The sequence below is a fragment of the Aplidium turbinatum genome, chromosome 16 (assembly GCF_918807975.1).
Source record: "Aplidium turbinatum chromosome 16, kaAplTurb1.1, whole genome shotgun sequence".
Lineage (NCBI taxonomy): Eukaryota > Metazoa > Chordata > Ascidiacea > Aplousobranchia > Polyclinidae > Aplidium > Aplidium turbinatum.
In genome coordinates, this window is record NC_137487.1 from 12,848,626 (window position 1) to 12,874,206 (window position 25,581).

Consider the following 25,581-nt stretch of genomic DNA (forward strand, 5'->3'; position numbering starts at 1 on the left):
CTTTAAAAGGGCACCATTGCCCCCCCTGCCCGTCCATCTGCAGAAAAATTGAGGGCAGGGGGGCTTTCGCCCCCCCTGTCCCCCCGCTTCCGGCGCCCCTGATCACAGCTCTGAGCTTTATGTTTATATTTAAGCATAAACACTCGTCTACACGATTTTTCCGGTATGAACTTTGAAAACTGATTTAGAGTAATTTTAGGATGCTGGATCAGAATCTTACCTTAGATTTATTATATTACGTCATGTTTTTGAGATATGGTAACAACAAATTGTTAGTTTTGTCGTGGCCACCTGGAGATGCGGCCTGATTTGTCACATTTTGCAGATTTTGATTACAGCTACTGCTAGTGTTTGACTGACATTTTCTGAGATGTTTCTACTTTTTGCTGTCTCTTAATGATATAAAATCTTTTTGTTGCCTTGGGGAAGCAGTAGCAAACGAGAAAAAGTAAGTTGAAAAACGCTGAATCAGACTGTTATTGAAAAATTAACAGTCTGACTAAAATCTTCGAAATCAAATTTTCTTTGTTTTTCAACATGTGAGAATGTTAAAACTCATCGTGTCATCTGAGGAAAACAGTAAAGAAAACGTAATAATACAATTTTTAGAAAAAATTATTTAAACATGCACCCAAAGTTAGCAAAATCTGGAAATTTCTTGCAAAATGTGACAAATCAGGCCGTATCTTTAGGTAGCCATGGTTTTGTCAAAAATAGAAGATTTAACGTTGCGTTTATTACCTGTACACATTGTGCTATATCCAGGGCCATGTAGTGTATACATAGCTGAAATTTACCCCCAAAAACTACAACATTGATACCAATTTGTCGTAGTAACGTTATTAACAAAGCAGTAATAACAAGCTAAAGGGTGGACCACGTTTCCCACCCTCCATAGAACGTGACTGTTTCCCACATCTTTTCTATCATAAACTGGACCTCCAAAGCTACATGCGACATCATCATCCAAAGTCAACTCCGACTCGAAGACAAAAATAACGCTAGGACACGAGCGGGAGCCGACGAAGTACTGTAGACCAAACCACAGTTTTATATGCATTGTTTGGGTGATATACTGTACATGTAGACCACATACTAGGCTATTAGTTTGACCCTTCGTCCATTTACAAACGTCCAGTGACAAAGTTTATCATTATGTCTTAACACTTTTCAGGTTGTTAGTTTTGTAGCTTGAGGAACGTAACAACTTTAACAATGACGTACGACGATTTGTTAAAAAAAGTTCAGGGTAGACGTTTTGAAATGAAAATGTTTGCTGTATTCTTTTTCAATGGAATTCCAAATGCTTTGCTTATTGCCTCCCTCGTTCTAATATTTTACATGCCTAAAAATTATCGATGTCAATTTCCAGAAGAAGTGTCAGATTTTCTCAAAACAGTAAGTTTTTTAGTTACTCTATAAAATCAGTTGTAGCCTACGTTAAGTACATTTTAATTGATTTTTTAAAAGTTGATGTAATTATTTGTTAGATCTTTTTAATCTACACCCTGTTTGATACCGATTGGACATATTTTTGTGTTTTTCACAAAAATTGTACCTAATCATCCCGAAAACGTTTCAAGGATCAAGATCCTACTTTTAGTGGAATCAAAGGACGTGTCTCTTCAACGTTTGTGAAATATATCATAATTGTTGTCAAGTAAGTTATTAAAGGTTTGTTGAACGTTCTCAGGCTCAAAGTTTTGTTTATTGTGCAACTCCATTTTAGAAATAATTTTCTTTGCGATCCCTTGGTGGACAGTTTGCCGTGTAACCTACCCATGGTAAGCCCACTTAATTTGTTTGGCAACTCTAAAAGTAAGATTTACCTACAAGTCCGTTTTGGGTAGCGACCCATAGTATGGAAAGCCCTGCTTTAAGCATTTTAAAGCAAAAGTAGCCTATGTTTCGATACAAGCTATTTTGTCCTTCTTTCGTTTTTAAAATCAATTATGGGATTCCGTTCAAATGAAAGCAAAATGCACAAGACCTCCATACACTAAAATTTACAGTGCGTTTTTCATAAGACGCTGATATGCTACACCGAATATTTTGCCAGATTACTTTTCACTACTTAAGGGCTATTTTTATGACTTTACATCGGAAAACATGACTTGATAGGCTATACAAAACATTAAATGTTTATAATTGAAAAGTCATACGTAACTTTTTTATGTATTTTGCACAACATCATACTTAAAGAAAGAACAATTATTATTGTTCTTTATTATAATATAATTATATCTATTATTATAATATAATAATAATTGTGTTTTTATTTGCGCCAATTGCGATATCATACAGTACACTGCGATCACAGATGCGATACAACAGACGATAGGAAGCAGTGAAGTGACAAGTCTTCGAGTCAGCTTCTTCCCATTATTTTGGCTTGCCATTAAGTGTCTTTGCCGAAACACAAAGTCGCGTGCTCTGGAGCGGTGTCGAACCCCCGTTCCTTCGAACGTCGCGCAGACGTTCTCACCACTCGGCTATGCAGCCGACAATTGTTTTGCACTGTTTAACACTTGTTTTGCAATTCAGAATCACTGCATTATTTCAAACGTCAAAAAATATAATCAATGATTTAAGTACAATATTTTGCATTTGTAGCCTACTACGCAGTGATTACACCGTAAAACTTTTGTCTGAACAACTATTGAGTTGAGAAGAGAAAATGATCACCTAATAGACGTTACAGAATGGTGGCTTTAATGTCTACAGTATAGGCTATGAGTTGTTGCATATACGAAACTGTTGGAGGTAAGCAGTGAAGTTTCAAAATAAAAACAAAAAGTTACATTTTATGACCTGAAACAGCCAATACGATTTCATAACATTGTTATTTTTTAAATAGAGGTCATAACCACATAGTTTCTGTTATCGGTTTGCCAGCTTTTGGTAGTTTTTTCAATTTTTAGATAAAAAAAAAAACGGCCCTACATATTACTTTACAAGTCGTCCGCCCCGTTAGCTCAGTGGTTACGCGCCCGGCTCAAGATCACGCGGTGCAAGTTCGACTCTGGGGGTATGCGCTTGAGCAACGCATTTCAGGACTGCTCTCCATTCAGCGGCATCTAGTGAATGGAATAATTTCCCAGCAACAACACTTCAACAATCGGAAAACTTCACTCTGTCAATCTCGATAACCGGCCTGCGTCTTGCCTCTACAAGTCTGCGAAACTACCAGGAATAACCAATCAAGGCTTTGTCAGTCCGAGGATAAAGGTGCAAAACCAACCAAACCAAGTATAAATAAACACGTTAACATTTTTTTTGATCTATCAGAATTCTTCAGCAACAAATGCAACCTTAGACTACTTCATACCGTATGAAGAAGATGGAGAGAGAAGCATGTGTTTTCGCTGCAACCGCTCGTCTGAAGAAGTGGCGTCATTTCTCATCAATATATCCAATGGAATTTGTAAGTTTCAGTAAACACTGCATGTGTTTTGAAGATTTTGCAACAACAATTTGCCTTGGGCTGCTATTGAAACGATCTACTATACGACTCATCAAGCGTGGGCGAACGTTTCCTGAAATAGCTAGCGGGAGAAATTCGTTAATGGTAAAACCAAGCCTCTCAACGATATGTAAACAAACCATGATAGACTCCTTAAAGTTAAGGACTGGAATGTAACGATCTCGGATTTGTAACTTGAGTCTGAAGAAGTAACTTGCGTTCTGGGCTGAAATGCTTCTGGAGAAGCTAGAAACACAATCTTGGAATCCATATTAGGGTTTTTGAGAATGACGAGTTCAATAGTGTAACGTTCAACACCGTTTGAGGTCATTTTCAAGGTCAAAATATTATATTTTAAGGTCAAATTACTGAATTTTGGTCATTTTTGACCATTTTTGCGTCTAACTCGTAAAGCAAAACATTTTTAAAGAAGTCGTGACGAAACATGTTATTACATAAGCATTATATGTATTTCTGAGCACTATGGCTATTTTCTAAAGGAGTCTATGATTACACTATAATGCACAAAGTGACAATACATAACAACATGACACTATAATAGACAATGTCTATTGTCTATCACTAATTGGAAAGCTTTTCTTGCCTCCTGAGTCCTGAGGCATCCCAAAGACTTTTCTTTGTCACTTACATTGAGGACATAAGTTTTCAATAGAATATTTCTCGGCAGCCGATTTGTAGCAAGAATTGACAGCGATAGACACCATATTTCGCCCATGAGGCTGGGCTCGTAAGTATCGCACCACTAATTCTGCCACAAGGGTATCCGTTATGGTTAGCGAATCGCAACTGCTCGCTGTACTACTGAGTGCTCAGCCTTGTGCTGATAGCCGGGAAGGACGCCCCTTTCTTCACAATTTTTAATAGAATGTTACCTAAAGTGGTATAAGGAGCATTACTACTACCTAAAGGTGCATCAACAAAGGATAACCCTAACCCAACCAAAGCAACTGCAACGACGTGGCATATTGTCACCAAAGCCGAAAACAACACAAAGATTTACGAAATCAACCTACGAAATTACCAGCTATACAGCTTCTGAAAGAGAAACATAGGCTACAAAATGTAGCCTACATTAGTAAACAATGATAGACATCAACCAACATGTGATATTATCCTATAATATGTGATATTATCTTATATCACGAGGCTTGACCGCAAAAGCAATCCAACTGTTATCGAATATAGATGTAAATGGTGTATTGCAATGACACTTCATCTTTTTGTCAACAATCTCTCAAACCACTATTCCGAGTGATTCTACAGGATTCGAATGCTGACAAAGCTGATAGATATGTCAGACGTTTAACACAAAGCAAAAGCCAAATTAGCAATCAATTTGTACACACATGAAGCAATCTCTTTCTAGCTGCTTATCCGAATTCTACAAATCTCACCTTACTAAATAAGTCCGAACTGGTTGACAAAACGCTGTCACAAACCACGTTCACAAATGAACAGAACTCTTGCCCCACATTTCCGGTTAATCAATTTCACTTGATGAATCGTCAGGAAAAAGCTGCTATGCCGCCAAAAAGGGCATTTATAAATATACCGCCATTCGTAAACACGTGAACTTCAAACAAGTTAGGCAGTGTAGAGACAATATCTTACACAACCTAGGTAGCAAAAGCTGTCATTTTTCCATTTATTCAACGTCTGCAGGCCAGTGGCGTAGCTAGGAGGGGAGGGGGGCGGAGTGGCGGACCGCCCCGGGCGGCACGTCTGGGGGTGGCACTTTCAGACAACGATTTTTGATTTTGATTATAATCTGATAAGAAAACGTAACTCATTTTCCCATGCTTTTTCTTGAAGGGGCGGCAAAATCTGAATCCGCCCCGGGCGGCACATTCCGGCACATTCTCTAGCTACGCCACTGCTGCAGGCTCCAAATTAATAAAAAAAAGTACGGATTTTGCTAGCTGAGAATAGATGCAGTAGATGCACAATATCATGTTTCATCACAGATTTCTTTCAAACAGTTTTGCTTTGCCAGTTAGACGCAAAAATGGGCAAAAATTATTAAAATTTTGTGATTTGACCTTACAATATAATATTTTGACCTTGAAAATGACCTCAAACGGTGTTGAAAGTAACACCATTGAACTCGCTATCCTCAAAAACCCTAACATGGATTCTAAGATTGTGTCTTTAGCTTTTCTAGAAGTCATTTTTGCCCAGGACTCAAGTTAATCACTCAGATTCAAGTTACAAACCCCCGAGCATGGGAGGTTCCAATCCTTAACTTAAGGAGTCTATGAAACAAACAGTTTTTAAGCGACGGTATTTTCATTTTCTTGTAAACTCATCAAGTAGACAGAAGCCAGTGTTTCTGCGACGACTCAAAAGGGGAATAGATGGGGTACCTAAAGAATTTATGATTGACTGTCTTCTCCACCCCGCCATATTCTGACATACAGCGTAGATCTTTATGTCCAATGCACGTTTCAAACAAGTGATCAAAAAGTCGTAAAGCAATAAACACTCTTTACTAAGAAAAAAAGAAGTGGGGATTGTACTCATTAACCAGGCCAAACTCTTTGCCTTGACCTTACCAAATTGGCAGCATCTTGAATTGCAGGTTGGAAAGCGATTGTTCCCGGAGTTGGTAATCGAACTAAGTAATGTAGGCCTATTCACAAATTGGCGTAATTAGCTTAATGAAGCTTGATAAAAGACTTTTCCAGACTAGAAATAAACTTTCTCAAATTAATCGTTTTCGTGTTGATGTAAAGTAATTTTTTTTTTTTGTTCAATATGGGTAAATGGAATCTTGTTTGCAGCTGGACAAAACACAAATAGACCTACTGCCAGAACTGCGTGATATTGTAAAATGAGGCAAAGTTAATTCAGCATGAAGTTATTGGCTGTAAACTGTTTAGAACACCTTTTCTCTTTGCAGATCCACAGAATCCTGTTGAAAATATGACCATAGTCTCCTGTGAAAATGATCATTTCTTTGACAACCCACTTGGAATTCATTCCATCTCCATGGAAGTATGTCCTTTGTGTGTCAGCCCATATACGTTATGTTAATCTTTTTCCCACTAACATATCGAAGTGCAAGGAATGATGAGAAAACAAAATCTAGCAAGATAATGCTTATGGTTCAACCAGGGATTTATAGAAGAATCTGAATCTTTAGATTTAACAAAATAATGTCTTTAGCGGAGTTGCATTACCAGAAATAAAATCTAAAAGTTTCTAAAGTTGATTTGATTGTACCTTACTTGCCTCACCACTGGCCTACTTGTTATACTGTAACTTATTACCCACAAAATAGATAAAGTAAAAAACTCGCTTTTTTTCCAACGATTGAATATTATTCAATGCTTAGACATTGAATCAATGTAAATACGAACTGTTAGGCTAATTGGGTTCTTTGAATTATACGTCACCGTCTGTATGCAAACTTAGAATATATTAGTTATTTTTGTCATCAAATTACCTAACTATATTTTTAGAAGTAGTGCTGCCCGACCTTTTTATTTTTTGTACTAAAATTCGTGTCATCAAAACTACTTTACTTCTGTAGCTTTAAAGTTTTATACAAATTGTTGCAACTATAATATTTTTCCTTAATTTGCTTTTGACTACAACTTTTTTTTCTATTACGCAGGTAAAATGCTATTGCAAATTCTCTAAATTTCAAAAAATTGTCGAATAGGGCACTCGCCGAATCGGACTCGCCATTCCTGGAAAAAATAGCAACACCTTGGAAAGTTTAAACCAACGTGCATAAATAAGCACTATTAGTGGACCTATAGCTACCATGACCACAAAACCATAAAACAAACTACACAAAAAATGAAACAAAAAAACAAAGACTAGCACAAAATATAAACAAATTTAATGGAAGGCGTTACGGTTTGAATAAAAATTGTATTTTTTTTTTCTGTTTTATGGTGACTGTGAATCAGTAAATAAAATTGAATAAAAGGAAACTATTAAATGTTTATTATTATTAATTCTTTTTTGCTTGATAATATGATTCAAATAACGTTTATTTGCTTTTAAAAACCATCCAATTAATATTAATCCATTATTGCCCGAAATTCAAAAATTTGAATTTTTTTATGCTACTTGGTACCTTTTTTCAAAATGATCTTTTAAACACATTGTACGCAATTTTTTATTAAAAAACTGCTTTAAAGTGTTATTTTTTGGCATTTAAGTTAAGTTTGTTACACATTTCAATTATCTTTTGATGAATTTTTATTAGAAACTAAGAACTGTTAGTACAGTCATTACTAGTCTTACTATAATTCAAAAAATTAAATAATTGGCACTAACACAAGCTGATCATGTCAAGCCTAATCATGTTTCGCAAAGTAAACAGTTAAAAATTGATCACTGCATAATAAAATAAAGCTTTTTTGTAACATAACACATCAAACAAAAATTGCAATGAAAGATCCGTCCACAACATTCTTCTCTTCAGGTGTTTACGGACTGTAGTAACAACACATCACCAAAAACGTCAAAATCTCACCTTTAATACAAAATGCACTTTACTCACACCCCTAAAAAACATATCACCAAAATATGATTCTACATAGAACTGAATATTTTATAATCTTGCGATACTCAATCCTTTTAGTTTGTCACATGTCAACATAATAATTGACAAACAAAATGCACATGAAATATAAGCAGCGAGGTTTTCCATTTGTTTTTCATGAAATGAACACATGAAAAAGCATACCCGAGTGTATGATAAATCATACGCTGGGCATTAATGGGTTAATTCGATAACTTTTTTCAGAGTTAGTTCAGAATTCTGTTTCACAATTTTTACTTTTTGTTTCCAACTTTGATTTTAACAAAAAAATATCGAGTTGTTTGAGTTCGTATGGTTCGTATTTGCAGCTATACAAAATAAACTTATACGCCTTGATAAACCTAATTTCACTAACCTTTCTGAGGTTTTATTACAGCTGCTTCTAATTACAGTGACACTTTTTTTATAGCTGGATTGGTCGTGCGACAAAGCTTGGCTGAAGCCAATTGTGTCTGTGGCTTATATTCTTGGATTGGCCGTTGCATCACTGGGTGGTTTAATTTCCGATAGGTAAGGAACACATACAGTAGCAAGGACCATTTTACACTAGTTCATATAGCTGTAGAAGTTGCTGACCAATTTTTTAATAAGTACTTAGGTTAAAGTTTTTAATGGGTTGTGCTTTGTTATGGTAAACAGTATATGAACATTGTAATCTACATCATATTTTTTAAGTACATAATGTACTGTATAAAATTTTAGCAAATGCAAGCAAAGTGCTCAATAGGGTGGAGTGAACTTCATTTAATGTTTTAGATTTTGATTTAAGGTGTTGTAATGTTGTCTTTGGGCCTAAAAAACAACCCCGAACATAATTTTGGTTCTCCTACCCCTAAATTGACCCTCCTACCTGAGGTCAAAGGTCACGCGAGGTCAAAATTGCTCTATCTCCACTTCTACTGGTGCTAGAAATCTGTTTAATGGCTTAAACCTTAAAAGATTCAAAAGACCCATATTTTTATCTGTTCTAAGAGAACTTTTTCTTCTATTGCTAGTAGAATTTGACTAAACAGCAAAAATATAGTTTTTGTGGTATTTTTGGTTATACAACATTATAGTTAACGAACTTCAACAGCCAAAATAGTAAATTTCAGCAATTGGTTGGATTGTTGTTTGAGGATCACAAAGCACTGGAAAATACCGACCTGCAGAACAATTTGTCAATTATAAGCTCAGATGGAACCGCAATTATGACAGGTAAACACCATTGCAGCATTGCCACATTAGAAGAGTTGCTGCAAAGACCTTCGCAATAGGTCATCTGTGTCCTGCATACCAACGAACTACCTCTCAGGCATGTCTTTAAGCACTTGGATGGAGTCTCTTTAAACTCCGACTCGTTTTCAGGCCCAATTGGCAAAGAGCTAAATGGTTTAATGTCAGATTGGCATGGGGTTAAGTTTAAGCCATTATCTTCTATTGAATTTCCTCAAACGCCTAAAGAAGTTATGAAAAGTTTGAATTCCGATCAATTTTATGCATACCAAATTTGTTTGGCTGTCATATCTGGAAAACTTGAGAATGACTTAGCACAGTTTGAAGTAGGTGGCTTGTCACATGCAAGATGGTTGACATTTGCATGTCGCATTTTGAGATACTCCACTTCCCAAACAAAGCCGAGCCAAAATTTTAGAATTCTGGTAGGATTTGTTTAAAAGTCTACTTCCCAAGTTGGTTTGATGTCAAGCTTAACTCTAAAATAAATAAAGTAGCTGTCAACTATTTTCGCATGCTCAAACAAATCGACCAATTTACTTAGAAGCAAGCAAGAGACATTGCATCAAAAACTTTGATACGTAATGGCTTCTCAGCTCACCCCGAAAACATTCTTCTTTCAATGATGGCTGACGACGATGATACAATTTGATCGCAAGCTGTCGATATTGTGCTATCGCAGGGGCTCCACGCGCGCGACACTTCCTGAGAGTGGGGGGGGGTAATTTATTATAATTTAAGCAGGGGCGGGAACGATGTTTTGACATCGACAGGGGCTTATTGGATTATTGCATCACATATACTTCTGGAAGGTTGCTCCCCAGATCCCGTTTGCATTACTGAAAGCTTTAGTTTATTATACAGCGTCTTAGGCTGGATGTTTCGCGCCGAAGGCGCAAAATTTTTGCCTTTCAGCACGATATAAAATCGAAAAAAATCTTTTAACGAATCTGAAATCACGAGCAAAAGCTTTATAACATTCGCCACATTTTTTTGAGGTTTTGAGACAATTTTTACTGAAAGAAGGGAGGTGTAGGCTACACAAAATCCCTCTCTGTATTCTTCCTTGGCTCAAGTCCTCCAAATTTTGCACTTCAGACGCTATAAGGTTAGATTTAAAAGGCCAAAAGCGCTAAGCTCAAAGCTATAAGCTATATCTTAATTTAAAATTACATGAACACAGCATGACAACCTGTGCCATAACATCCACAGTGAAATGAAACGTTTCAGCATCTAGGGCAGTGGTTCTCAACCTTTTTGACTCACGGACTATTCTCAAGCTCGCCTATATATCCGCGGACTCAAGCTATATATTAACGAAAAATAGGTTTTTTGATTTCTATCCAAGAGAGTTTAATACGGTATCAACGAAAAAAGCAAGCACTGTTTTTCACTCAACACACACTCAATGAGAGCCTTGTCCTTGAACTTGCTTGACAAGTTTATCAAATTCCGGAATTATGGTTGTCAGTGCACATCTAATGTCATCTTCCGGTTGAAGTCTATTGCGATACTTCGTTTTGATCATCGTCAGAGTTGAAAAGCCAGATTCACACAGGTATGTGGTTGGAAATGGCAAAAGAGCTGTTGCAGCTTGCTTGCAAAGATCTGAAAGACTAGGCTCCATCGACTGCACATTTGCCCAAAATTGAGTCAAAGAAGCCTTTTTAAACTTGTCTTTCCACATCTGTTGGCTTTGCAATTTAAGCAACTGTTCAGCAATCCAGTCCATATCTGAGTGAAGTTCTAGCGCTGACACCTGAAAAGGATTCCGAACCCAATTAAAGATCCTGCAATAATTATTGGAAGGAATATAACGATCCAATTCAGAAAGAAATGTGTTGAGGTGCTCAAGAAAGATGGGAAGAATGACGCCCAAATTGATATCTTTCTCTTCCACAAATAAGTTCAATTCTGGGAAAGCAGCTAACCTCCCACTTTTCATTCAATGCATCCACAGCTTTATTTTACGTTTGAATGCATCAATACTTTCCAAAACATCAAAAAATAGTTTCTCTTTTCCTTGCATAGAACTATTCAGTTGGTTTACATGGCTGAAAACATCGGCCAAAAATAGCAACTTTGCAATCCATTCATCATCACGAAAGCGATCAGCAAGTTCATGATTTTGCTCTTTTAAAAAAGCATGGGTTTCCTCTTTAAGAGTAGCCACTCTCTCAAGCACCTTTCCTCGTGACAACCAACGAACAGTTGAATGGAACATAAGCCCACTGAGTTCCGCTCCCATTTCATCACACAAAACACGAAATAAGCGAGTGTTCAAAGGACGAGATTTAATATAATTCACCACAGATACAACCTCTTTGAAAACTATGGCAAGATTTGCTTGTATTTCTTTTGTTACCAAATTTTCTCTGTGGAGAAGACAATGAACGACCGAAATGTTATTGTTTTTGATTTTCATAAAACTCATGAAGCCTTTCTTACTTCCCATCATGGCTGGAGCACCATCAGCACAAACAGACACGCAATTAGACCACTCAAGCTGATGTTCTTCAAAGAAGTAATCCACTTTCTTGAATATTTCTTCTCCTGTGGTATTTTTAGCAAGTGGACGGCAAAACAGAAACTGCTCAACGAAATCATTTGTGTCAAAATATCGCACAAACACCATGAGCTGTGCATCACTTCCGATATCGGTTGTCCCATCCAGTTGCAAACTAAATCTTTCACAGCATCTTATGGCAGCGATTGTTTGTTGCAGAACATTTCTTGAGAGTTCTTCGATACGCCGCTTCATGGTGTCGTTTGACAAAGGAACCATTTCCAGTTTGTTAGCAACAGCATCACCACACATTATCCTGGCCATTTCAACAGATGCTGGTTTAATCAAATTTTCTCCAGCTGTGTGAGGTGCTTTTGCACTTGTAAGCGATTTTCCATGCAACCGCAAAAGAAGCACGCACTGCATGACTGTGAGAATATACTATTCCTCCCCAAGCAGTTGGGCGATCAATGCGACTTCGCTTCACCTGATGCTCTTTTTCTTTAAATACTTCAAGAGATTTGTTAAGTTAACAACATTTCCATGGTTTGATTCTAGGTGCCGACAAAGTTTCGTGTCCTTTAAAGAGCTGTGAGCTAAGACTGTTAAGCACAACACACACTGCGGCCTCACTTCGCCATTCACTTCAATCAAAGTAAATCCAAGCTTCAAGTATTCATCATTATATGCAAAAACTTGTTTTCTTTTAGCCATTTTAAGTAATTCTGTCTGAGACTGTTCACCAGGCATCTAATCTAAAACTGACTGTGTTCTCACCGGTAGAACACAGTCAGTTTTAGAATTTTAGCCCATTTATTACGACATCACAAAGATAAAGTTGGTGAAATAGGAGCATTTTACGTTTTGTTTGTAATGCAATATGAACTGACTACTAGCAAAAGCAACTGTGCTCGCGGACTCATCCAGGCCCTTCCGCGGACTCATTTGAGTCCGCGGACTCGGGGTTGAGAAACACTGATCTAGGGTCTAGTCTAGGCCTATATTTAACTCAGAAAAAAAAGCTAAAATGCATTAACTTTTACAAGCACTGAAAATAAGGAGACATCTTGATCAATACTACAGGAAGGCCTACCATCTTCGCCGTGTAAGAAATAACTTTAAACCAAAAATTCCATAACACCCAGGTAATACCTTGTGCCAAAATTTCACAAAAACTACAAAGAAATAACATTATAAACGAACACCTTAATTAACTAAACAAAACACTGTGTGCACTCTGCTTCTATTCTAAGCAGAACAGTCAGAAGTCGCCAAAGACTTTAAATCTTTGTGCATTGTAAAACACATTCTTTGCAGATTTCATCAACACTATTTCATCCAAATACACTTGATGGGCAATTGGGCATGGCACATGGCAATGAAATTGAGTATTGAAGCAGTCATTGTGCTTCGGAGCCATGTTTTTAAACGGCGTAGCGAGCTAAACGATCCTTCAGCTTCTGCAGAAGAAGGGCCATTGACCAACATCAATTTTACAAGTTTTCACACTGGCATAAAACTCTTTGACAATAATTAGTCTCATTAACTTGTTTCGAACATCGCACACATACTTGATCGGCCCAAATTTCTAATGGAAGTGGCTTAAGTCTTGGCCCAAAATTTTCACGTCGAAGCCATATCGTTCCAAAGCTGTAACAGCACTGTCGTTGACTGCGCCAGATACTAAAACTTCTTTATGCTTTTGGTGAGTTTTAATTTCTTCGCCATTGAAGCGGTGGTGAGGCCTTGCACCATGCTGTCAATAGATGCGTAAAACCCCATGGTAGAACTACCTTCTGTAATGAGAAGCGAGGTCATGGGAAGCACTTTGCTCACAGCGCTGTTTTTAAATTAGAACTTTAGCTAAGCCTAAGCTATCCACTTGCTGCTGAGATTCCTTGTATAACTGCATTAATTGTTCTTCATTTCTAAGACTCTGGTAATTAACTTTTGAGTTTCCAACCAGCTCCATCATGTCGCTGATGGTATATAAGACTTGATCTGCAAAAGACCAGTTATCTTTTCAAGTGGTTAGAATAAAACTTGGCAAAGCTGCAATGCAAAGTATGTGTAGCCTTGCCATAATTGGGAATAAAGGCCTAATGATTTCGCATTTTTGAAATTTTGAAGTGTGTTTAGCAAGACTTTGTAGTTTAACAACACTGAAGAAATGGCCGGTACACGTGTCAGCCATCTTGTTTGGCACAAAATGTGCAAGCTATGGTGGGATTCTTCCTGCAGGGCGATTTTGAACTTGCCAGACTGATTTTGCAAACTACTTAGCTCCTGAACAATTCCCATAGCATTATGTAGGTCTCTATTGCATATTTGCGTTGTCTTTCAGTCGTAGTTTCCAAGCAAAAAACTAAAATGTTGTGCAACAAAAGAAAAAAATGGAAATAAAATACAAAAGTATAAAAAATATAAAAAATTAAATTTTAATCTCTACATTAGTGGGGGGGTAATTTTGCATTAGTTACCCCCCCACTCTAATTGGTGGGGGGTAATCACCCCCGCGGCCCCCCCTCTAACGGAGCACATGTGCTATCGCTACGCAGAAGCAAAGATGTTGAAATGACCCCAGATGATAAAAGTGCAAAGGCAAAATCTATTGCAGGGAGGACAGTAACTGTTCGAAAATTCATCATACTGGAGATCAATATCAACGCCGAGTTCTACCACAACATGGTAAATTTTGATGAAATTCATTTCACAGAACCTTCCGCAACCAAAGTCATGAATGATGATGCAATACAAAATTTCAAAACAAACAAGCTTGAACTTGATCACCCATGCCACAATCAAGCTGTACAGCGTCATGTGAAGCTCGTAACAGAATCTTCCATGCATGTGGCTAGGTTCGAAAGATAGGATGGTGTGATCTGCAAAAAGATCAAATCCCGGAAGTTGATGTCCTCTTTCAACACCAAAAAGCAATTTTACTGCTGAATACGATTGCATAAAAACCATTTGTTTTTTCGTTATAGTTACCAGGGGCATAGCCGGGACCTAAATGTGAGGGAGGCAAAATGTTTTGTGACATTTTTTGAGTGTTTAAAAGTGCAACTGGATTTTCGTTTTCAAGCAATGGGATTTTCATTAGGTGCTGCTTGACTTGAAAACCTGTCGGTGGACCCTTCGCGGCCTTCTCGTTGTTGCTGGTTAGTTAATGCTTAATTTAAATTTTGATTGTGTAATAATTATTATTCTACGTAGTGTGACTTGACAAAAAATGTATCTCTCTCTCAATAATTTTCATGCCTTTCAACCATTGAAATGTCATCTTAAATGCATCAAAACATTAATTTCATACTTAATTCCAACTACAGTTCCTCATCAATGCTACAGATAAGAATATTTCGATGTTCAATACACTTATTCTCAAACAACAATCCAACCAATTGCTGAAATTTACTATTTTGGCTGTTGAAGTTCGTTAACTATAATGTTGTATAAGCAAGACTACCACAAAAACTATATTTTTGCTGTTTAGTCAAATTCTACTAGCAATAGGAGAAAAAGTTCTCTTAGAATAGATAAAAATATGGGTCTTCTGAATCTTTTAAGCCATTAAACAGATTTCTAGCACCAGAAGAAGTGGAGATAGAGCAATTTTGACCTCGCGTGGCCTTTGACCTCAGGTAGGAGGGTCAATTTAGGGGTAGGAGAACCAAAATTATGTTCGGGGTTGTTTTTTAGGCCCAAAGACAACATTACAACACCTTAAATCAATATCCAAAACATTAAGTGAAGTTCACGCCACCCTAGTGCTCAATGCAGGTAGCACAGCTAATACAAAAAACAAAACTGGCTACTTTAAGTGTTGCGGCTGATGATTGCACCTAACATGAAACCTCAGGAAGCGCATGACAGCCAGTTTAGTTTTTTTGTAATTTAGGCCTACTGTATATATACATATTGCACTTTACTCTGTATAGGTAAATTTACATTAAATGGTAATCACTCAAAGTATGTGATTCTTTAGAGATAAAATCGCTGCGTATAGGCCACAGTGGCTTATGGTGCATAATCATAAAAGTAAGCTGTAGTATGATGAAATTTAAACGCAAGATTTCTGATTTAAACTGCCTTTGCATTTTTAACTACAGATTGCTTATAAATGATAAACAAATCGTTCGGTTTACAATGATTGTTCTCTATTGTGTTTGTAAACATGTTATTTTTTGCTTTGTCCATAGATTATTTTCCAACACAAAGCAAATATTTACATTTGTGATTACCACTATTCGTATACTTTACTACTACGACTGATGCCGTTATTTTGACGTTTTTGAAATTAAAAAATGATATTTATGTTTAACTTGATGTGTTGGTGAGAGTTGTATCTCGGTTGTTTAACTTTACCCACCATCGAAAGCTCACTAAAATACATCAAAGTAGCAAAACATAAACATCTGCAAACAGAGGTGTACAGGAGCCGAAGTCTCAGTTTTCGACCGGAGTCCGATTCGAGCTGGATTCTGAAATTCTGGCCAAAATTGGAGCCGTAATCTGATTTTTTTTGATAGTTGATACTGTTAAGATGCAAATATTTACATTGTACTAAGCGCAATTGTAAGTTTTGTGTATTTCTATGGTTCTATTTTCCAAGCAGTAGTTTATAATTTAAAGATATGTTTTTATTTTTATGACAGGGATAAGGAAGCTATAAAGTTGGGCTATACGTAGAAGGTTATAAATAATTTGGGTTGTAGTTATCTTTTTTCGTTTGGAGTCGGATTGGAGCTTGGAGTTAGTATCATTCCCGAAATATTTGGAGCAGGAGTGAATTTGGAGTCGCAGACTTCATAGTCGGAGTGGAGCAGGAGTCCAGAAAAACCTGGCTCCGTACATCTCTGCTGCAAATACCTGCAAAATTCATTTCAAACCATAGTCAAGAAAGTTACGTAATCGAAATCCATCTATGGCTAATGCGGCATTGCAGATTTTTTTAAATGCGTTGGGTGTGCAATTGCGCAAATAGGCTACATTTATTAATTAATAAAAAAACAAATTCTTTGGGTTCATGGGCTGATTTTCAAAAACTTTATTTTGTGTGAATATATAGATTGTTTCTCGTGATCTGAGTAAGTGACTGAATAGACTTCTTGTTCAATATCTAAGCTTGGCGATATCACTTGTTCATCAGGAAACACGTCATTTGGATACCTTTAGAGTTAGGTCAAGGCTTTCCAAACTAAGGGTAGGGAGTGCGACCCAACAACGGGTTGCAAAGTGTATTTTTAGAGTCGCCAAACAAATTAAAAGTGGGCCTACAGTGGGTAGTTGACATTATAAACTGCCCGCCAAGGAGTAGCGTAATTTTTTCTACTTAAATGGGGTCGCACAATAAAACAGTTTAAGAAGCCCTGCTCTATGCTATTGTCAGGCTTGCTTTAGTTCTAACATTGCACGACTTACATTGCCTACTTAACCTTTTGTTGATTTACTGTATAATGCTTTTTAGGTATGGCCGTCGTCCCGTCTTCAACGTATTTACATTTCTGCTATTTTTGACGATATTTTTACAAAGCTTTTCGACCACAACATGGATCTATACTGTCTCGCTTTTCATATCCGGCCTTGTGTGCACAGTTAACTACATGACAGGATTTGTACTTGGTATATGAAAGTGAAAACATTGATTGTTTTTAGAATAAAATGGCTAGGCCTATAGGCTGCAAGCGATGCTCAACCTGTAAATGAATAGGAGTCTGTCATAGTAAATCTGCATACCACGCAGTACCTTATCTTTGCGGGGAAGTGTCAGATAGCAAAGCTAAATTTCCATTTGAGATTTGCTTACAATTTGATGCACTATAGTTTAATTCAGGTGAATATTTGTCTTTTTAGCTTATGACTTAGATTTAAAAGGAGGCTACTTTTTAATATTGGGTCTATGCGTTAATCTCCTATTCATTGATTGTAATGTTCGCATTGTAATGCTTCAGGAACCGAATATACCATTCCGGAAAAAAGAAATTTTTTATCAATAAGTTCGTTTATATCCTTCTCCCTCGGATACGGAATATCAACATTCATATTCTACCTAGTCTCCGATTGGCGATGGCATCTCAGAGCGTGTGGTTTATTGGGAATACTTTTCGTGCCCAATATTTGGTAAGATATGTAGGACTAGCCCTATAGCCTATAATTAATAACTGGTGGAAAGGCATTACCAAAATTGTTCGTTAAATCGTGCTAAAATTTTGTAAGCATCGTAATACGAAAGCTATGTTTTTAAGATTCAATGACCAATGGCCATGCTTTGTTTTGGAAAATCTCGACTGTCAGCAACTAAGGATAATTTTTTTCAATATGCCTTTCAAAGTTTTATGCCAGTTTAATGGTGTTCTATTGTAGGCAACCTCTACAAAATCGGAGTGTCTAGGGAGCTGACTTTGTTTAGCCCCCATCTTATGGAGATGCCTCAACGTGGTGTAGAGGTGAACCCAGGCTGAAAACTAGGCTAATCCCTAGCAACTCCTGGGGCTAATAGACACACGTAAATGTCCTCAACGGCAATCTCTTTTTGGCGGAAGAGGGAAATGTCTGACGGGCAGGCATCCTGTAAGGCGGGCCTCAATGAACAGAGCATCCAGCAGCCCGTTGCAACCGGTTTCCTTGAATCTGCACGTTCCGATCTTATTGGACCTCAGTGGACATGGAGCTGGCCAAGAGTGTGTGCGTAGCCCTCGCGTATAGTCACGACCATCTTAAACAACCACACAAGCGAATGGCCTTTGTCTCAATTTGGACCAGGACCGAATAAAGCCCAATGGCGATGATATTACGGGTAACGGGCCAGGCTTGGTAGAGTTGGAAGCCTCCAGCCCGGTCTTACATTGTAGGCAAGATCGCTTTGCCTAAACATTAGACGTAAAGTAGCTCTAGAATTATCAAGAAAATAATCAAAACTGTTTAAAATCCAAGCCTAAACAGCTTCAAAAAATTGTCCAGGTGAAACAAATGACCATCTACTCTTTGGTATCTTGTCAAGAATATTTCGTTCATAAAGAAAACGAAAAAATTAAACTGTCTCCCAACCAAAAAGTTTTTAAAATTGCGAAGCGTCCTTGTAAATGGAAATAAAACATCCATTTTGGACAAGCATTGCAGTTGAACAAGAAGAAGAAGATATTGCAAATTAATCTACTTTATGTTTTTTGATTTGAAAACGAATCTCTGAATGAATCTTTTGGGATAAAGTATAATGCTAACTCATCTCTTATAAATTGCGGTTTTGTGGGCAATTCAGGCTCAAAAACTTCATTTCTAAAATTTAAAAGTTTTTATGATATTTCAAACTCGCAATGAATAATAAATTATAACATTTTCTACTTAAGAACAGGGTATAGTGCAAAAAGACAAACACTTTACTGGCTTTGATTACAGTGATATAATAAAAACACTAAATTTCACTTGACATGTAGGCCTACTGTAAGCTACTTACTGTATAGTGTATAGCCATGAAACACGATTGGAAGTTATTTAAAAATAACATATTTTATCCCTATAGGTTGGTACCTGAGTCCCCGCGTTGGTTAATGGCCAACGGACGGAAGAAAGAAGCAATAAAAGTACTAAAGATGATTGCTGCAACTAACAACAAACCCAAGGATGACATTGAAAGCATGTTGAAAGAAGCCGAAAAGGTTATTTGCTACTAAATTTAACTAGCTAAATAGATTAATCGTGAACTGTTTTCCCAGACATAGTAACCTGGTTTATTATTGATATAAGCCGGTGGTTCTTAACCTTTTACGTGTTGGCACTTCTTTGAAATCACCCACCAATTCCCACACTCCCTCCTAGAATGACTGTAAAGTTGTACTCAGCTAGAATTTAAAATTTTGATTAAAATCTTGGTAAACAAGCATAACTTTTTACGTTATTTTATAACTAACCCCAATGATTTAGCAACTATACGCACCTCCTGGAAACAGGCCTTGCACCCATTAGTGGTACATGCTCGTGTACCCCTGGTTACAAACTCCTGGTATAGGCAAATGCTTGCGTGGCGGTTCTCAAGGCGGTAAAGAATGTTGCACACTATGTTAGACAACCGTAGTGTTGTAACCGTATTGACCTATCGCAACTGTTTGAAACCAACATATTTTGTAAACATTTTAACATTTTGAAATATTTGTTTCATTGTAAACACAAAACAAAACGAGTTCCAATTGATCAGGCGTTCTGCTCAGCAGCACAAAATTTTCTGTCTTGGTTTTGCTCCATGTTAAATTTTTTGGTGAAAAATTTCGTTTTGATTAAAGCTACCGACTTTTGAACAGTCCCATTGTATTTCATTGTACGTCTACCGTTATTTTTATTAGCTTATAGCTACGTGGTAAAAGTGAAAATACTGCTGCTACATAATCCACTCTAGAAGGTAGCGTAGGCTTCTATAAGAAAAAATTAAATCAGAGATTCTTATTTTATAGGTGGCACAATCTTTAATGGCGGAAAACAGAAACAAGCGCTCTCAAACGTTGACAAACAAAAGTCTATTGAAAGACACTTTGATGTCATCCAAAATGAGAATAACTTCATTTGTTTCTGCATTTTCTTGGTATGGTCAACAATACTGAACAGAACAGTCAATTTTTCTTTCGTAAGCTACTTTGTTTTTCCAAGAAAAAAAATTGAGACTTAATCTTTTTTTTTATGTTGTAGCCTACTGCAATGATCATAAATTGCAGTTTTAGTTTAATTAACCCAAGAAATGTTTATGAAATCCTGAAACTAGTATTTTATATTACAGGTTCTCCATTGCCCTTGTGTACTATGGAATATCCCTCAGTGTGCAGGCTTTAAGCGGAAATATATTTGTGAATAATACAGTTATGGGTTTGATGGAAATACCAGGATATATGTTGGCTTACATTGCAGTAAAGTATTTTAGTAGACCCAAGACCCACAGCGGATTTATGATTGCAAGTGGATTGTTTTGCATGGGAGCAGCTCTTATCAGTCAGGGTAAGTAATTTGCGTGTGATTTCTTAGACCTACAGAAAGCCTCTCTTTAAAATTGCGTATCTTTTGACAGCTTCTGCTAAAGTAAAGGTTTACTAGTTACTTTAGCCTATCATCACCGTACTTTTATTTTTTGATTGTGTAGTAACTTTACCTTCATTGCTCTTCGTTTCGCATCACAGCACTTTTCCTGCCTTTCAGTCACTTCTGTTAATTCTACTTTCTTGCCTACAGCAGTCTAATAAAACCTTTCTGGTAGCCGACTTGGAACCTCATCCCAGCAAACTGTCTGCTTGAAGCGGTTGAATGTCTCTTATCAATTTGTAAAGGATGTATTGCTAATCACGCTTATTTAAGGATGAGAAATCGATTTCGCTGGATTAGTATCTTCAGTGTAATAACGTCAAGTCCGCCCCGATAGCTCAGTTGGTGATCGAGTGCCTTTGTGAACGAAGAAGCTTCAAGATCAAGCGGCACTAGTTCGACTCTCGGGGTGTGCGCTTGAGCAACCCACATTAAGGACTGCTCTTTATTCAGCGGCACCTAATGGATGGAATGATTTTCCGGTAACAACACTTCAACAATCGAAAACTTTACTTTGTCCATCTCGGTAACCGGACAGTCCGAGGATAAAGATTCAAAACCAAACCAAACCCTCATCTGCTCCACCATCCCATCTCTACAGAAAGAAGTAAACAAGAGTTTTAAGCACCACATGATAAAAGTGTGAACGCTTCTGCAACCATAATTCAAGTGAATTCTATATGTGGTAGCTACCAAGACAGCAAAATTCGTCATTTTTGCATTGATTCATGGCAGATTTTTCTTTCTGGGTAGTGGATAAAATGATTCACAGACAATAACATTGCAACACTAAGCGCAAAGTTTACTGTTTATCTCGATGATCATGCCTGCGCCAGTGGTTGAAGGCCTTTCTAAGTGTAGAATTACCATGATTAAGCTTTCAAGGAAGGTTTGTCACCGGTTTGTCAGTTCGATGATGAATATTCTCTCAATCCATCAATCTTGTGAGAAAAGATATTTGTTGGTTTGCTCGCATAGATTTGAGGAAGCCGGTTTTGGCGCTTTCGCAACTATGACATGTTTTATTGTGTGGTGATATAATGCACGCAGACTTTTACAATCACTTGCATCTGTTTATAAGTGTAGCGTTTGTGTTGAAATTCTTAGCTTATATCTATTTCAATTTGCTTGCCAGCAAGATGGAAACACGCAACCTAAAAATTTGTAAGCACAATATTTTTTGCAGTAAATCAAGGATTAGCAGCTGTAGCGGGTTTCGTGGGGAAATCGCTTAATGCCGGTGCATTTTACATCGTTTACATTCACACAGCAGAAGTATTTCCAACACTTGCTCGCAATAGCTGCATGAGTATGGGATCATTAGTTGGCAGATTGGGTTCCATAGTTTCCCCTTATTTTAGTTACATGGGTAAGCTGTTTTTTGTTTAATCCTGTCCTGGTGTTAGTTGGAAATGAACCGTACATAATATCATTCGCATTTACGTGTTTGAGTTGTGGGTTAATTTTCAGGGTTTTTATTGTCTTCTTCAATCAAAACTGTTAATGAAGAGTCGATAGGTGCACTATGCGTAGGCTACTTGAAGGTCATCTTTGGTACGGTAGCCTCTGTGCAATACATTATAGTACTGAGTTTAATACTTCAATAACAATAATAATGCTTGTTGTTATATAGCGCTGTATCCATCGCATAATTCGTTGTTCCTCAGCACTTTACAAAGCAGACAGTGTCAATGCAGCCGTATAGAGGCGCTACTGAGTACATTATTACCCAAATCCATTCCATTGTTCAGTGCCAAGCAGGAATTAAATTCTGTACCATTTTAGAAAAGTCTTTGGTATGACCCGACAGGGTATCGAGCCTATGCCTAACGATTCAAAGGCGGATGCAATAACCACTAAGTCACCGAGCCAGTTGAAATACTTTACTGTAGAGCTCGCCCTCTCTATGAGAATGATTGACGCCCCCCAGGTTATGAACCACTGCTCTATAGTATAGGCTACAATACATAATAGCCTACTACAGCCTTGAATTTATGTTACAGTGGATTTATATGGGTTTTATGCACCTTACATCATATTGAGCGTCATCACAATATCGTCTGGTATGCTGACATTGTTGTTCCTTCCTGAAACTCGAAATGTTGAATTACCAGAAACCATTGCTGACAGTGTGCGGCTGAAAACGTAAGAAATAGACTAAAATGCTTGTAACTTTCTCTCATTGTAAATAGTGTTAAGTATGAAAAAAAAGCTTAGCCTACTTCTGCAACAGAAGCGTTATGGAACAGTGTTACAAAACTAGCCTATTTAATGTTTATAGGATACTGTATTAGGTTATTTACTTTTCATGTAGCATTTTATCGTAACGTTCAAGCAATTCTTAAACCTTGCTCACAATTTCCTCCACGATGAGTGCTACTTGAGGAAGTTGAGGCACACAGTTTATCTTGTGGCACCCAAGATACCGTTTTTCGTCTCTGGGAAGGTAGTAGGCCTTCCTATGGCCCAGAGAAGAAACTTTATTTTTGTTTATTCTGGTTTAGTGATTTTATTATTGCACACTCTAAATTTAGTAAATTTAGTGACATGTCACCGGAACTCTTTTTTCTTATTATAGTGAACGTAAACTACCATAACGTAAATAACCATAAATCACGACTTCAAAATTTGGAGCAATCTTTAAAATATGAGACAGTTCCATATTGCAACATTTTCATTGTTCATATCAGTTTTGCAGTGCCAAAAGATTGTAAGTTATAGCCAATAACATGTTGCTCATATTGATTCAGGATCGTTTCATCGTGCTGCAATAAAAAGACAAAGAAAAAGGAAGACAAATTTAATGATGGTTGTTCTGAATATATGATAGAAAATGCATGTAAAAATGATAAAGTATAATTTTGTACGTCTTGATTGGCAACAAATACTGCATATAGCCTACGAAGTGGTTGCTTAACTGCTTTTTAAAAGTGCAGGTTTCTTACAATGGGTGTCAAAAAATTGTAAATTTGGGCAAAAATCAGCAATTATCTGGCAAAGGAAGGTTGCTCAACAAAAGCCTTAAAATACATTAAGTTAATTATAAAAATTAGGCTACAAGTTGCACGAAATATGTAGCCTACAATAGAATTGTCATATACACACTTATATTCATGTTGTATTATGTTTTGTATTGTGACAAAAATAAAAAAAATCTTATTAATTTTGTGCATTTAAAACTGTGTCATGTTGATTTGAGCAGCCCCAAAATACGAAATTATCTTGCATCTCAGCAAACCTTTTAATGGAAATGCTCAAATCAACCTGACTCAGTTGCTTAAATTTGTTTATTTACGCAACTGTAACATGTCTATTGTCTAAGCAATTTGAGCACCAACAAACAACCAAAATTATGTCTGGTTAATTTCTTCATGCAACTCCCCAAAGTAATTATACCATCAATCCATCATGCTGTTGTCAATCTTTTTGAACAATATGCGATACAGATCCGATGCTTTATTATGCCGTTCGGGCAGCTATTACATACACATAGTCTGATGATGTATCTTTACAGAATCATGTCTATGCTTTAATAATATGCTAACTATAAAGTAGCTTATTGCTTGTAGGCTACAACTTAATAGAAGACTAATAACCACATATAGGCTACGAATTATTTGCGAATCTTCATGCATCTGTCTAAAATAGCAACAGCAAAAAAGCTATAAAAGCAATGACCAGAACTTTAGCCTATCACACTCCATGAAAACATAGCTTACTTTTCCCGTTTTGTTTTAACAAGAATCTCTGTAGCCTATATATTTAGACAATTAGAGTATGTTTCAAAATAATCCGGCACTGGATACAGTGCGCCATTGTTCTCGACCATGAGCTGTTCGTACTGCATTTCTATAACTTAATTTTGTCCATTTAGTGATGTTTGATGTCCAAATCACTCTTGGTCTGCCTTTGTTTCTTTTTATCGTTCATCTTCTCTGTTAACGTCGAGTCGATAATTTGATAGCCTGATATACAGTTAGGTTTGATTTCAAACATTTCACAAAGATATAGAAAAATGGCAAGCCGTCTCAGTTTGTTCTTCAAAAATTCGTCGAGTGGTAGGCCTACTTATTGCATCTGTTTGCACCGTTTACGTAGGCTATTTGTAGGTCGTTGCAGCAGATGGAGTGTTTTGACCGATAGACACTTTGTAAACAAAGCAAAGGTCAGTTTTCCCTATGAACCAGCTGACTGCAGTCATTGTGACCCTTCTAGCACTCAGACAGAGAGTTAATTCTTGCTTTGAACTTTGGCAATTAAAAAAGAAAAAATGGTTCTGGCAAAAATGGAAATCGAACCCACGTCACCGAAATGGCTTACTCTCAAACCGCTAGGCCACGCTGCCGATGGCGAAACGTTTTAATTTAGTCTCTATCAGAAATGTTTCGAAAAGGACGATCACAAGACCACGTGTATGAACACTCCATCTGCTGCAGCGACCTACAGTTTAGAAATACGAGCACTGCTTGGTCGGGTAGTTTATTTGTCAGTTGATCACAAGATTTTAAACAGTGATGTAATTGAGGTTGCAATAGAGAGTAAAAGCAAATTATTTAGAAAAGTAAGACCACGTAGTTCAGTTATTTTCGAAACCTAATTAACAAGGCCACAATTAAGGGCCTACCTGAAAATTCAATAGGTTATATAAACAAGTCATAATTCTGATAAATTGCACAAACCCAATTTGGAATAAGAAGATAAATATGGGCCACTAAGCAAAAATTGCGATAGCTCTTAGGCTACATAAACTAACTTATT

The 25,581-nt window shown here is 37.1% G+C and overlaps 1 protein-coding gene across 1 annotated transcript; it reads left to right on the top strand.

The window, feature by feature from the left end:
• The first annotated feature begins 1,180 nt into the window (after positions 1-1,180).
• On the top strand, positions 1,181-24,785 carry LOC145785753 (organic cation/carnitine transporter 2-like). The gene is made up of 12 exons (XM_082597460.1): positions 1,181-1,398; positions 3,289-3,424; positions 6,384-6,478; positions 8,452-8,552; positions 17,231-17,385; positions 17,715-17,883; positions 19,283-19,418; positions 20,208-20,335; positions 20,528-20,742; positions 22,010-22,192; positions 22,827-22,968; positions 23,574-24,785. The coding sequence occupies exons 1-12, from the start codon at positions 1,216-1,218 to the stop codon at positions 23,680-23,682; spliced, it is 1,752 nt and encodes a 583-aa protein (XP_082453586.1). The 5' UTR covers positions 1,181-1,215; the 3' UTR covers positions 23,683-24,785.
• Positions 24,786-25,581: the final 796 nt, after the last annotated feature.

Excerpts from the sequence above, each read along its gene's own strand:
- LOC145785753 (XM_082597460.1), top strand. The coding sequence starts at position 1,216 with ATGACGTACGACGATTTGTTAAAAAAAGTTCAGGGTAGACGTTTTGAA. Across the intron at positions 17,386-17,714 it reads CATGACAGGATTTGTACTTG|GAACCGAATATACCATTCCG; the intron begins GTATATGAAAGT and ends GTAATGCTTCAG. Across the intron at positions 22,193-22,826 it reads CCCTTATTTTAGTTACATGG|TGGATTTATATGGGTTTTAT; the intron begins GTAAGCTGTTTT and ends TTTATGTTACAG.